The 15,544-nt window shown below is 35.8% G+C and overlaps 1 protein-coding gene across 1 annotated transcript; it reads right to left on the bottom strand.

Annotated features, from left to right (window-relative positions):
- Nucleotides 1–6,789: 6,789 nt before the first annotated feature.
- Nucleotides 6,790–14,063, bottom strand: LOC128157284 (large neutral amino acids transporter small subunit 1-like). Its single transcript, XM_052819759.1, has 10 exons — nucleotides 13,223–14,063; nucleotides 12,876–13,001; nucleotides 9,433–9,532; nucleotides 9,302–9,346; nucleotides 8,978–9,101; nucleotides 8,498–8,601; nucleotides 8,304–8,400; nucleotides 8,074–8,223; nucleotides 7,388–7,565; nucleotides 6,790–7,271 (listed from the first exon to the last, which is right to left on the bottom strand). The coding sequence occupies exons 1-10, from the start codon at nucleotides 13,716–13,718 to the stop codon at nucleotides 7,201–7,203; spliced, it is 1,491 nt and encodes a 496-aa protein (XP_052675719.1). The 5' UTR covers nucleotides 13,719–14,063; the 3' UTR covers nucleotides 6,790–7,200.
- Between the last annotated feature and the right edge of the window lie 1,481 nt (nucleotides 14,064–15,544).

Consider the following 15,544-nt stretch of genomic DNA (forward strand, 5'->3'; position numbering starts at 1 on the left):
TTTTATACAATAATAAATATTCAATGTATATAAGTTGTTCTGCATAAGTAGTTTTGGGTAATGGCTGGATTAGTTTGTTTATTTTTGATTTCCAATTTTTAGATACTATGAATTATTTTAGGCTGGCACATATATAGGGACAGTGTCTATTGCATTGCAATGAGTGACTGTTTGGGGATTAACTTGAACAGGAACGGAGAGATTGAGGGTGTTGACATCCCTGCTCTTTCTTATCTTCGTGTTTTTCTAACCAACGATACAGAATGTGCGGTCATTTCTGCCCTGTAACACATTAATACAAGTGTGCGGTCATACCTGCTTGTATTGGTGGTGGTTGCGGCGGAACACTAGTGTATGGTCATCCCTGCTGGTGTTCTGGCCTTTCTAGCGCAAGTGTGCGGCACTCCCTGCGGTAGGTTGAGCTGTTGGCGCAAGTGTGAGGTCATCCCTGCTTGCGTTATCTCTGCTTGCATTAACGTTGGTACCTGTTGAGTTGCGTAGGTGTGCGGTTATCCCTGCCTGCATAACGTTGAGTCTCTATATATGTGCAGGAGCGGTGATTAAAGTCTGCTCTTGTAAATATTTTCAGCAATCAGGGCTATCCGAGTTCCAAGGGGGAAAAATGGATTTTATTTATACAGGATCTACATGTATTAATGTACATTGTCCAGATTGTATTATGACTCCATTAAGCTGACTTTATCATACCTATTGTTCCTCAGGTGAGCGATGTGGCCCATGGGCCTCTTGTTTAAATATTATAATTGTAACTAGCTACTGATTTGTCATAAATTCAGGATACCTGCATTGAGAAATGAATATATAGAACTGTGTATTGTCAGTCGGTATTTTGAACCGTGATTACTTTCAGCAAAGTGCCATTAAGGAAGGAGTCTTCTCGTTATCAAACATACTTCTTATAATAAGAAATTCATGAAATTTTGACAGAGTCAAACGGAGCATATTACAAAATGATTCTATCAGTTTTATTAAATTTGACCTTTTTGTTTTCGCATAAGAGCCGGTCAAGGTCACTACCTTTTTCCTCAACGTAAAGGATGATGAAAACAAGTGTAGCTCTTTGTAGTTCTGTAGTCATTTATTTAAGATATGAAGATTCTATTCTTCAATGAAATGATAGAATATTAGAATGTCTATCAGCTTGTACTACTAAATTGGAATAACTATTTATACTAAAACTGATATTGCTTAGCCCGCATTTCCTCTAATTTTCTTAAATTTTGAAGGATTTTTTATTATTTTTTCATGCTTCCAATAATAAAATATTTATGATTTTTATGTATAATAAAGACTTTATAAAAAGATATAAATTGACAGAAAAGCTAATATATTGACCATTTAATAAGAGAGAAAAACTGATTTTAGTGATTTTTTCACAAAAATCAGTGTATAGAAGGGCACTTTAAAAAGCCTATAAAAATGTAGTTTGATAGGCAAATCATATTTTAAACACATATTCTGAAACCCAAGAATCATATCATTAGTTTACATTAGTGAAAAAATTAAACATTAATGTTATTGTTTTTAAAATGCTAAATCAGACTCATTAATCTGCAGCAATTTTGAATTGCGCAATATGTGATATTTTCCTACGCCAATATTACGCCAAAAATATAGTCCTTGTAAGATTCTAAACTTTGATTACTTTTTCTATGCCAAGTTGTTCGATAATTAAAAAAGAAAGAAAAATACTCTATTATAATTTCCTTTCATCTTGATTTAATGAACAATTAATCAATTTTACGTTTGACAAGTCGAAAACCATAAAAGACTCCTTCCTTAATGCAAGTATAATTAGAGTATATAGTTTTATTGAAGAGATCTCTTTTTATTAGATCTGCTCATACTCAGAATCATACGAAAGAGTTTGAAAAAAAAATCAGCAGATTAGATGCATGTAATTTAAACTTTCTATTCTTTAAAATCATGTTTTGAGTGAAAAGAAAAAATATATATATACTACTTGGTGCAATTGATCCAGCGACCGCAAAATCAAAAAGACCTAGACGCGTTACGACTAGGCAACGCATTTAATTAAAGTCTTTTCAGTATATCGGTATGTGGCTATATACATGATTGTTTTAAAAAAGTCACTAATTGAAAGTTTTGTCTAGTTTTCAGTACGGAAACCTAATGTGAAAGTATACTACAATACCTGTAGAACATAATCGGACTTCTTTGGTTTGTTTGAAGTGGTCCAACTTTTTAGCTCACCTGAGCTGAAAGCTCAAGTGAGCTTCTCTGATCACTTTTTGTCTGGCGTTCGTCTGTCTGTAAACTTTCTACATTTTTGACTTTTTCTCCAGAACCGCTGGCCCAATTTCAACCAAACTTGGCACAAAGCATCATTGGGTAAAGATGATTCAAGTTTGCGAAAATGAATGGCCATACTCTTTTTCAAGGGTAGATAATTAGGATTTATTGAAAATTTGCTGATATTTTTCAAAAATCTCCTTCTAAAAATCATTTGGGCAGAAAAGCTGAAACTTGTGTGGAAGCATCCTCAGATAGTGTAGATTCAAGTTTCTTCAAATCGTGGTCCCTGGGGGTAAGGTGGAGCCACTATGGGGCGGTCGAAGTTTTACATAGAATACAGTACACAATAATAATTCTTTAAAAAATCTTCTCAGAAACCAATCAGCCAGGAAAGCTGAAACTTGTGTGGAAGCATCCTCATGTAGTGTAAATTTTAAGTAGTGAAAATCATGACCCCCAGGGGTAGGGTGAGGCCACAATGGAGGTTTGACCTTTTATATAGGAATATATAGTGTAAATCTTTTAAAGTCTTCTTCTCAAAAACCATTTGGCCAGAAAAACTGAAATTTGTGTGGAAGCATACTTAGATTGTGTAGATTCAAGTTTTTTCAAATCATAGTCCCCGGGGGTAAGATGGGGCCACAATGGCGGGTCAAAGTTTTACATAGAGTTAATCTTTAAAATCTTCTTCTCAGAAACTAATCAGCCAGGAAAGCTGAAACTTGTTTGGAAGCATCCTTATATAGTATAGTTACAAATTTTTGAAAACCATGACCCCCTGTGGGTAGGGTGGGGCCACAATGGGGGGGGGGGGGGGGGCTTTTACATAGGAATATTAAGTGTAAATCTTTTGAAATCATCTTCTCAAAAAACTAATCATCCAGGAAAGCTGAAACTTGTGTGGAAGCATCCTCGGGTAGGAAAGATTCAAGTTTGTTCAAATCATGAATGGGGTCACAACATTTGGGTGGGGGGGGGGGGCAAACAAATATATACATAGGAATATAGATAGAGAAATTTTTAAAATATCTTTTTTAAAAACCACTTGCCTAGAAAAGCTGTAACTTTACTAAAAGCAACCTCAGATAATGTATATTTAAATTCTGTCAAATTAAAATCTTAAGGAGTAGGGTCGGGCCACATTTGGATTCCAATTTTACAATTGTTTGATGTTTAATGTAGGTTAATATCCCATATATAAGCAATTGTTTAGGATCTTTTTTAGAATTGCAATGCTCAACATGTGATAAAGATATAAAAATCATCCTATTAGAAAAAGGACTTGCTTATAAACATAAGAATATCCAGAGTAAAAAAATGAACTTTTATTTATACAGGGTATGCATGTAAACTACATTATCCAGATAGTTTCCATATGATTTCATTAAGCTGATTTTATCATACCTATTGTTGCTCAGGTGAGCAATGTGGCCCATGGGTCTCTTGTTATTGCATATAGTTACTACATGTATTTTGCTATTTATCCATAACTACATTCGAAGATTTTAGTGATGTTGTGTAAGATAATCAAAACTGTGATTTGCGTTTCTTATAATAAACTGAACTAAATTTTGTATAATTTTAAAAATGTCTAATGTTTTCAAAAGCACTATATTGTGGGCAAAATCGTATCTAAAGTGCTTTACACCTCTATCAAAATGAATTGGCCAGAAAAGCTGTAAGTTCGTATGGAAGCAATGTCAGGTAGAGTAGATTTACATTTATTAAATCACGATTTTCGGAGGCAAGGTGGGGTCACAATGGGGGTCGAATTTTTACATAGCAATGTAAAAAAAATCTACCTCCCAACAAAAAAAACACAATTGGACAGAAACACTGTAAATTGTCTGTGGAAACATCTTCAGGTTGGATAGATTCAAGTTTGTGAAAATCATGATCTGCGGTGGTAGGGCGGACTACAAATGGGGGGGGGGGGGGGCAAATTTTTACATAGAATATATAGGGAAAAATCTTCTAAAAATATAAAATCATCCTGTTACAAAAGGGACTCAATGTTTTACATAAGATTATCTGGAGAAAACAATCTTTTTATACAAGATCTATTCTATTGCATTGTCCAGATATTTTGTATATCTATATGATTTCATAAAGCTGATATTAATATGGATAGTGTTGCTCAGGTTAGCAGGGTGGCTCATGGGCCTTTGAAAACTTTAAGAATGCTTTTGTTGAGGTAATGTAGAGACATGTAGATAGTGTGTACCTCATTTAACACAATACAAAACTCAGTTTTGGCAAGTTTTGAGTTTAAGCAATTCTCAGTTACTGATGTAGATCCTAGCGATAAAATAGATTTTAGGATCGGAAAAAAGAACGATAAACATCAGTAACTGAGAGTTGCTTAAACTGATGTTTTTTTTAATGTAAAAAACGGAAGTTTTTGTGTTACTAGTATTTAGGTTAAAATAGGAAGAATGTTGGAAAGGTTCTTGCACAAATTGGTGCGTCTAGCTATCAAGACAAAGTCGATGGTTTGCTAGCCTACTCTTTCAAACGTTCACTTAGAATAACTCGACCTTGAATACATATGTTGTGATACCGTACAATTAATAAACTAGCATATAAGAAGGATATGAGGCCCTTTGACCACATGGCTCGCAAGAGTAATAACTTGCAAATTACTTTATCACATTGATTTTCTTGGACTCCAATCTAATTAAAGCAAATCATTGTCCTCGACGTCGTCAGACACCTAAACGACCAGTCTTGTATAATCTTAAGCGTATGAAAGGCTGGTCTTTGGTTTCTGACGATGGACTTTTGTTGTTATGATTTTAACATATTTGAATAGTTTTATAAAATCTATCATTCATATTAAATAAATAAAGCTCGAGTTTTCATAAATATTTCAGGCTCCCCGGTCTCAAACTGTTGCTTAAAATAAAATTATACAAGGGGTTAATCTGCAACATTCACAATAACAAGAACTCTATTTTTATTCTACTAACATAAAAACCTTTTGGAATTATCGTGAATTATTTTAGATGTCTGTTTAGATTTCGGTCTGTTTTGTTAAGTCTTTCATTGGATATTTCCTATCAGTGCAGTTGTCACAATTTCTTCAATACAGTTTCTTTAAATTTCTGCATCTAATGTAACTTGTTCGGATGAAGAAAATTTCTGAATTATTATCTTTTTAATAACTAAAACTACCACCATATTACTTCTTGGTTTCCGTAGCTACTCTTAGTGCTACACACCAGTCCTGTTATATCATAACGGTGAGAGCACTGTTGATGCTTCGTCGCATTTGAAAATTTAACCAACTCTTGCACATTACGTTGGACACGAAGATTTTCGTATATATGAATTCATGTCAGCTTTGGAAAAGAGTTAACGCAGCGGGCAACTTGCCTGAGTCTACAACTCAGATGAGCTTATACAATGTATACGGATTTATATTTGTTACTTGTGTGTCAAACAAATCAATCAAAATAAGTATATATTTATCACACGCGATAAAATATATTTTTGATTCACACAGATGGTATACAAATCAACTATAGTCCAATTTATATTTTTTAATATGACTTATCGACATCAGAGGATAGAAATTCGTTGATGTCAAGTATCCTTTATTAAGAGGAAAGGGGAAGTTTTTTTTACTTTGTAGTTTTGATATATTAATTATTTAATTGTCTAATTGTCAAGTGTCATTCACCAGCAATTAAAGCATGGGAAATTTTTCCTGTATCAAGTGCCCATTATTTGCGATTGAGCTGTGTATATGGGGCCGTGCTTTTTTATTGAAAAGGGGATGGGGGTAGTTGGTACCCTAGTTATGTTTTTTACCCGAACTTTGAAAAATTAATTAATTAACGAGCTGGATAAACTTCTGGTTATGTTTAGATCAAGATCTCCAATGACAGTATATTATCATTATCATAACCATTAATAATCGAATCATCAAATAGATAAATCAGATATAACGCCCCAGGTAAACATTTGAAATGTTCGAAACATATGTTCATCAGTGTTTAATTCTTTGTTGAGGACTTAATAATCTGTAATACCCGGTACGTTTTACATAAGCGTTTTGTAGCTCGGACAAGTCTGAATTTAATGAAATGGTGGGTTTGAATATCACGTACAACTAGATATCCACTACCTTTTACAATTATGATTTTCTCGTAGTCCAAAAATTCAGAACTGTTATAGTATATATATAGAGCATCTACTAAAGCTCTAGATTAACGATGCAATTATGCCTCTAGAAATATCAAGAATACTCGAAAGAGAGTACTGTATACAGGGTTATTTTCGCCCTGTGTTATTTTCGCCCTTCTTCACTTGCAAACGATTTTGCCCCGTCTTGAATTCGCCCAGACATAGGTTTGTTTAAAGAGAGAAAATTTATGACCTTGGAATTCGCCCAGTCTTTAATTTGCCCGCTGACAACGAGGGCGAGAGGGACGAAAATAAAACGGGGCGAATATTTTCCTGTATCCTCTGCATTTACCTCCTTAGTTGCTGGATTCATTGAAGACTTAAACCAATGGAAAGGTCGTTTTATTTCTATATAACGATTTGTCAGCATCGTATCTAAATAAAAGGACAGACAAAGAATATAACTATAAAAATTCTCATATAGCTTCGAAAGTTAAATTCAAATTGAACACAATAAAATATAACGGTATTTACACCATACATTTCAATATTACCGACTTAATAATAAAGTCATTATATCATTTCAAATGGAATCTGGCAGGCATCTCAAACTACTAGTATATCGTGTACTAGTCTACTCTATAGTACAAGTTACAGCACACCAAGAAAACAACATATAGACTATGTATATATATACACCAGTGTATAATATGTTCCATGATATGAACACTAGTATGCGGCTTAAATATTGGTCAGTTTTGTGTTTCTCGATTTCGGGACCAATTCCTTAACTGATTATTTCAACTCCTTGCTTTTCTCCTGGGGAACAACCAGCAGAATTTTTTGTATGAAACACGTGACTTGATCTGAAAACCAAAACAACGATTATTTTTCAATCATTCAGTACTTGTAAGAGGGTTTTGCTTCATTCGATATGTTATGGTATTTTATGATATCTTTACAATACTAGAACTGTACTCACGTATAAGGTCTGAAATCTCGCGAGGTTTTGACCTCCATAGAACACCAATGAGGTAGAGCGGAACTCCCGCCAAAATGAGGATAACTGCAAGCAGACTTTCCGCGGGCTTTTGTAGACACGTGAGGACTAAAATCAGTAAACTGACGGCCAGCAGAAAAATGGGGAGGATGATGGGAAGCTAAAGAAGCAAAACTTAATGTAAGAAACAGCATTATACAATGGTTTGTCTGGTTCATGTTGGTAGCCAACAATCCTTCATTTCTATATTTTCTATATGTTAGTAAAGTGTCCATGTAAAACTTTGAAAAATATACACTGTTAGTATTTCAATATTTATACCTGGATCTTTGATGGAGAGAACTAATATAGGCTATTTTTGCCTGCTCTTCAATCCATATTCATTTATATACTTATTTGTATACATATTTTTTGATTAAATAATTCTTAAACTAAACTAGTCAACAAATCTTCTGTAGCGTATAGTCCCCTTCAACCTGGCACCCTGGCTACGCAACGCGTAGAACAACAAATGTTCTTTCCAGACACGTCTGGTTAAAGTTGAAGTTGAAGGAGACTTTTCATTATTACAGTACATCCCTCTCTTGATACCAAAATATTTTGTACGTATATCATAGACTTAACAATCTGTACAGGACTTTATTCTTTTTATAGGATTTTCTGGTTACCTTAATGGGCCTTGGAATGTCGGGCTCTTTGAATCTCAGGTAGATCTGGCCAGCGAAGACACAGGTTAAAACGATGGCGAAACCAAACCCCATCATCTCGATCAGGAAGAAAATCTCCTCAAAACTCTGCATGACCAGTGTCAATATCAGCTGTAGAGAGAGACCAATGTAAATTAAACGGATTCCATCAAAAGAAGCGGACTTTGAATCTATCCAGGTTTGATACTCACAATGGTCAGGAGAGAGGGCGCCGGAGTGAGATACTTGTAATTAATCATGGAGATTATATTTGGAAGATGGCTATTTCTGGCCCCCACAAAGAACAACCTGTTACAGACAATAAAAAGCTAACGTAATGATATCCAACTTTATATTAGAAAAAAATATACACATGAATAAGTACACAATGAAAATACTCGAATACCTTGACATGGATAGACAAGTCCCGTTCATGGATCCCATCACTGAAATCGCGATCAGAACGGGCATAATCCACGCGATTACACCTACTGTCTGTTCTGCAAAGGTCTGGAAGAAGAGCAACCAGATATTAGAAATCAGAAGTAGAAAAGACCAAAATAAGAAAAAATCGTCTTTTAAAATACTGTAAACCAACTTTAGTTCGCTTGAGAAAAAATTATGCGATGTTCGCAAGAACTAATCGTCGAAAACTCATGGTCGCGTAGGCTTATTTAGAAAATCGCATACGTTTGCGTGTATAGTGGGTTTCCGACAGTGGCAAGACCTTTGTCATATTTCTCGCTGCAATCCATGGTAGTCCAAAATATCTGACATTTTTTGGCTTTTTAACAAATTTGATATTTTACTTGCAAAGAAATATTTGTTCAACTATGCCATCTATGGTCTTCGGTATTTAAGATCACCAATATAGTCAGTGACTTACCACCGCTACAGCTGACGACCGTAGCATCTCCATCGGTGTAAGTACGGAGAAGTAGGCGATGTTAGCCACCAGGTAAACCAGGGTCACTATGGTCATCGAAATGATGATGGCTAATGGCAGGTTTCTACAACAGGATGAAAAATTGCCTTTTAATTCTAAAAGAATTAGATATCATTCTACGCGCTTTAAAATGAAAATGTTTTTTCTTGACTAAATGATAGTTTATGGCCATAAATATCATATGTCAAAGTTAAAGGTAGATCTGATGGTTAATTTGAGGACCACCCGGCCTCCTCAATAATGAGGGGTTTTTTTGTACTGTACCTGTGAGGGTCAATCAGCTCGTCCGTTAGAAAGTTCAGATAACTCCTGAAAATAGCATTGGACCAAGTAAGACATTGATTATTCTTTTTTTAAATTTAAATTGAATGACATATTGGTGATTAAAACCTCACCATCCCCCAAATGCCCAAAATCCTGAGTAAAATGAAATTGCAATAGCACCTGCGCTGAAATCACTGCCATCAAAAGCTTTGTTGAAATTTTCGACATTGCCTTAAAAAAAGAAAACAACCAGTTTTGAATGCCATTGTTTATTCTATTCAAATATGATATATAACGTATTTTATTTCTGAATTTGCAAATTGGTTGCATTTATTCTTAAAGAATCGTGAATTTGTGACACTCAGAGTAATATGACGAACCCTATTAGTTCTGCTGAGATTAATTTCTATAATGAGCTCTATCTCAGACATTGATTTGGGATGAGCATTGATATTTAACATATCACACGATTACAGTAAGGAGGAGTTTCCGTCGGACACCTCTGTAAACAGATTGTCTATTTTAAGAGGCTTTTTTCTGGTTTTTAAGGGCATCGCCTCTTGACCTTTCAATTACGGGTCCTTAAGCCCACTCTGGTGACTTCCTTCTTTGGTTCTTCTCGGATGTGTCCTCTTTTAACTCTTCACACAGGGACGGTCCTATGGTTTACGGGAAAATAGAAAGGATAACCGAGATAATAGTTTACTTTTACGACAATGTTTTCGGCAAACCATTTGAACAGTTGAGTGAAGGTTGTTATGTAAGGTTTAAACTGTTGATGTCCTTGAAATTCGTTAAGAACCAAGGAAGGGAGTGGCAATGTAACGCCGGCTCTTGTGTTTTAGTACATAATACATGTACGTTATTATTTTGTTGTAGAAGTTTCCAAAATTCGTTTTAAAAAATGCTGTCATATAACTGAGGAAGGGTGGGTGTGCAACGGAGATTATTGTTTTTGGACAAATTATTACATATATACATCACCCCTGCGAATGTTATTGTTATTTAAATTTTAGACCACGTGGTTTTATTTGACCCTTTCAGTTTCGCAGTAAAAATCGTGCCTCGTGTTTATAGTCTATTTTATAGAATCTAGCTACTTGTTGTCAAATATATATTCTAGACGTATATTGATTTTAAATTTTATTTTCATTAATTGGTGGATAAAATGTGTTCTAGAAATAAATGTGACAATACAAAAATAGGGTTTTTTTTTCTGCTGTTGCAACAATTAACATGCGTAGCAGAGACCCCCCCCCCCCCCCTTGGAATTAATTTTCGATCCGTGCCTGACCTAGTAATAACATCAATAGTGAAAGAGACTATACTATTTTGTGCAGAATGTTCCTTGAAAATGGCTCGATATACTAAGTTTTTATACAAAACATTCATACATTTTTTTAAAAAAAAACATAGTATTGCACACCACAAGCATCAAACATGGCTATGATTTTACTTAGCAACCCAATGTTTATATTTTAAACACTCTACACGTGGTTGAACACGAACGATAACTCTGTTCTGAATACCATCGTTAAATTTAAATAACCGCTAGATGGTGAAATAAGACATACATCTTAAAAGATTTTGATGTTTTAACATAAACCAAAGTAGGATATGATATGAAAATTGACCAGTACTTACATATTTTGAGAATATTATCCGAACACTTATACTTCCGCTCGAAATTTCACAGGAACTGAACAAATCTCGGTGAAGTCTCGTGAACTTTCAATCGAGCACCTCTGGATTTATTACATACTTAGCAACGATAAAGAAAACATTCCGAACACATTCGCAGGGGTGTACATACAGACTCGGCAGTCGGGCATGCTCATATCAGGCACGTCGCATCGATTTTGAAAGTGGGGGGGGGGGGGGGGGGCAGACTCATCCTAAAATCTTGACAAGCAAAAAAAAAAAAGAAAGGGAAAAAGGCAGTTTCCCAAAATCTTCAAAATCCTAATCGGGGGGGGGGGGGGGGGGGGGGGGGGGGGTTGGCGTGTGTCTATAACTTTTAACTTCGAATTCTCTCATCTCTATTCCAATTTTTTACATACTCCAAAAAAAAGTGTGGGGGGGGGGGCAACTCCATGATACTTCAATTTTTACTATGTAAATTTAAGAAAATTGTTTGGTGCGAGAAAAAGTGGTGGGGGCAGCCCCCCCCCCCCCCCCTGTACATGTATATATTAAAGAAAATGACGTTCGCTGGATGGATCTCAGGACTGTACGTTGAGGCTGTTCCATTAAAATCTGACTTTACAACAGCTGCACTACTTTTGGCAATAAAATCCTGCGTTAAAAATAAACAACCAGAGTCCACGACGTATTAAACTGTATTAAATTTCCTGGTGCAATGTTGAAGAACTGAGAGGTGGAAATAGTTATTTCCGACATTGAATATATGAATGAAAAAGTATAGTGATAAATGGAAAGGGGAAATCTAACTTGTAGATAACATCAAGCCTAAGCACTAGTGTAGTGTGCACAAGTAGACATTAAGATCGTTAGGGTTCGTCGCTTGCTCCAGATTCTAGCAGAAAGAGTGTTATGACGCGATAGCGACGTACGATGGCATGATAAATGCAACGTCATCAATCTTCCATGCATATACTAAAGCAGCGATATCACGCTAAAACGCAGCAATGTCCAATATTTTTTATTGTGGGGGTGTGGGGTTAAGTACACTTCATATTTCATTTAATATTCAATATGCGGTAATATGCGTTCATCCAAATTGTGTACTTAACACCTGTCAAATATTGCGCTAAGTTCATTTTCATCAACAACTATGCGCCAACGATATTGTTGCATGTACATGTACTGTATGCATTTTTAAAGAAAATTTGATATCTCAAACTTCATTATCAATTCCTTTCTAACAGAAAGTAACTTTTCAAGACGGGCACGAATCCTTACATAAAGTTTGTATAATTTCTAGATTTAATCACTTACGGAAATTAATCTCTATGAGAACTGCGGGGATGCTCTAAAATATTAATGGCATTTGCGAGTTAAAGGACCTGGTACCTTTATTGCGGCTGCTGCCCGGAAACGTAACTAAGACGCGCACTGGGAAAGAAATGGGTCAATGGTTTCCTATACAAGTTTACGTGGGTAAAATGTCTATGACCACGCCAGGTATTCGGTCGTTGCAGTGGCCGACCTCAACTTAATTAGGTCCTGTGAATTTCCAGGTGCAGGTGTCCGACGACTGAAATTGTTAATCATAAATTATTTTGCCGGTGTCACGCGAGAGAAACGTTGTATAAACGTGGGCTGTCCCTGACCGGTGATCAGAAATATCAACATCTTAGTGGACCGTGAGTACTGGTGACTTATCAGCAGTACAAACAGTGTACTCCAAGTGTCTCTAGGATGACAGCTTTGTTTTTACCAGTGTCAAGAAGACCTCCTATCTCAGTACAGAGCGGGAATAGTGGGCCGTCTAGTGGTTATCAGTTGTACTGGGACAGTGATGCACTTTAGACTTGTTGCACTAAGCGATGACTTATATATGTTTTATGCAGAGTGTGCAGATTACACAATGCCTATTCAGACAGCATCTCACCTTGACCCATGGAGACGAATCCGATGACAATGATGAGGAAGAGTGCCAGCAGCTTACTGGCCGTGATCACAACCTGAATCTTTGTGGCCCATTTGACATTGACACAGTTTACTAAGATTAGAAAAACTGCAAACAAAAATTAATATTTTAGCTTAACCTAGTTATACGAACACAAATCTTCTATTTTGCTTTCATTATATTATTTTACAAGTCATATTACTAGAACGTATATAAGATAAAGAAGAGAGGCCCCCAAAAAATCTATGTACGAGGAACTAAACGGTGCCAAATTAACATATATATGTGCTCTTTTAACCGTATTGTGAAAATAGTCCGGGAAACCTCACCTATTACTAGGGCTGCTATAAGTCTGATGCTGGTTACTGGGGGGTCACAGTCCAGGAAGAACGGACGGAGAATGTAAGTTGCAAAAATTAGACAGGATGCTGCAACACAAACTGGACATATAATGATAAAGTTTATCCACATCGCCAAAAAGGCGGGAAAATCGCCGAAGGCTCGCTTGATATAAGTGTACTCGCCGCCGGACTCAGGGATGGTGACGCCCAGCTCGGCGTAACAGAGCGCGCACAGCGCCGAAAAAACTCCAGAGACGGCCCACATAACACACGACATCCCAACCGATTTAACATTTTGTAGAATTCCGACAGGGGACACAAAAATACCAGATCCTATGATAATGCCAACTATTATGCAAACAGCATGAAATAAATTGATTTGTTTCTTTAACTGCACCACAGTAACGTTATTTGATGACGCCAGTGACGCCGACGACGCATCTGCCGCGCGGTTCCTGGTAGCGTCACCGTTTTGAATCACCATGATTGTGTCCCGTCTTCTTTCTGATGACTTGCAGAAAAGAGTTGTTGTGTCTCGTAACTTCTATTTAACTGTGCATTTTAAGAGTAGATCGATTTATGCAGTGGCCCACTGGTAATACATCCTTTTCAAAAGTCTGGGGAAAAACGTCGTCTTGAATACACAATGCAATGGCTGTCTGTGAGGTCAGCAGAGATAAGTCGTACGTTGACTTACGGGCCACACACTGACCGCTTACAACCATTGAATGGCGTGAAATGGAAACTTGTCAGAAGGTTGCTCAGAATTTCGTCACCCAACTACAAACTATTATAGGACAGTAGTAGAGCATACAATTCACCAATCACGCACAGCCCACCTGGTCGTCTATTTAAACTGCCATGATCATATGACATGCAATGTATATGCCTTGTCGTTGAGAAAATAAAGAATCGTGTTAAAAAAATATATTGGTCCATTGGAATTCTTTCTCTCATAACCCAATTTACTTTTGTAATCACTAAACAAATACTAGGTACCATGAAATTAAATAAAAATTTATGTTTATGCGCATATTGAACAATGCGAGAAATGATATGATGGGATATAATAGGATATGATGTAATCTGTCCTTTTTTTTATCGAAAGTTATAAAAGTACATTCATTTTCACAAGCATTAAAAAAGCGTATATGACGTCATATATAGATACCACCTCCACGTCATTATACCCACTAATTACAACTCGGGAACGCAAACGTCTACATTCGCTGATCGACCGCGTGTCAATTCATGGCTCTTTCTTTGATTTTATAGAATGTTTATTATTTTTAATTCACCTAGATCTAAATGAATGCAGAACTCTTATTATTATGATCTGAAATAAGCGCGTTTTAGAGTCCACGTGATTAGTGAGATATGTATTGAAAACTTATATATATGACGTATAGAATCGTTTTGTATCGTAATACAAAGGCTTTGACATACATGTATGTCCAAGACATGGTCATGATTTAAACTCAAATATTTCAAAATTTGTCAAGTTTTTCCATGTTTCGAGTTTTAAATTTTTTTATACCTGACCAAAATGTTAATGTCAAATGTTAGGTAACCAGCTAGATACAAAACCCAGACTATTGTTATGTTTACCAGACTTATGCCATGTTTTTATTGACAAAGGTAACATATTGCTACCAGGCTTAGGGTGAATTACATCGCAAAGTAATGCATTACATTACCAGTACTTCATGAAATTGGGCATTAAATTACCATTACCATTACTTAATTTTCTTGAAGTAATGCATTACATTACCATTACATGAGTAAATTAATGCATTACCATTGCCATTACTTTCTGAAAAGTCAGTAAGTTTTAAAAAAGTAATTTAAAAGCTGAATAAAAGTTTTTGCAAACGTTATAAATGTTTCATGTATAAAACACGATTAAACATATTTACAGGTTCAGGTTCACTATCACGTTCAATTTTAATGACTTATACAAGATTGCTGTTGTACTTTATGATCATCAAAGTTTCAAAGGTTTCATCTTTTAACTGCATCAGGTTTGGTTTGAAAATCTAAAATAAGAGTTCAAGCAATAACAGAAAAAAATGCATGAATCTTGTATATTCTATTGGTCCAAACTATTGTATTTAATATACAACACAGATATTGAGAGAGAGAGAGAGAGAGAGAGAGAGAGAGAGAGAGAGAGAGAGAGAGAGAGAGAGAGAGAGAGAGAGAGAGAGAAATGAGAGAGTATAAAACTATTATCAAATGGGTTATAATGCTAGAAGTAAATTTTAGAATCCAGAGATCATGGTTGGACAGTGCACATGCATTCTCTTAAGT

This window comes from Crassostrea angulata, chromosome 7, assembly GCF_025612915.1.
Source record: "Crassostrea angulata isolate pt1a10 chromosome 7, ASM2561291v2, whole genome shotgun sequence".
In the NCBI taxonomy this organism is placed as follows: Eukaryota; Metazoa; Mollusca; class Bivalvia; order Ostreida; family Ostreidae; genus Magallana; species Magallana angulata.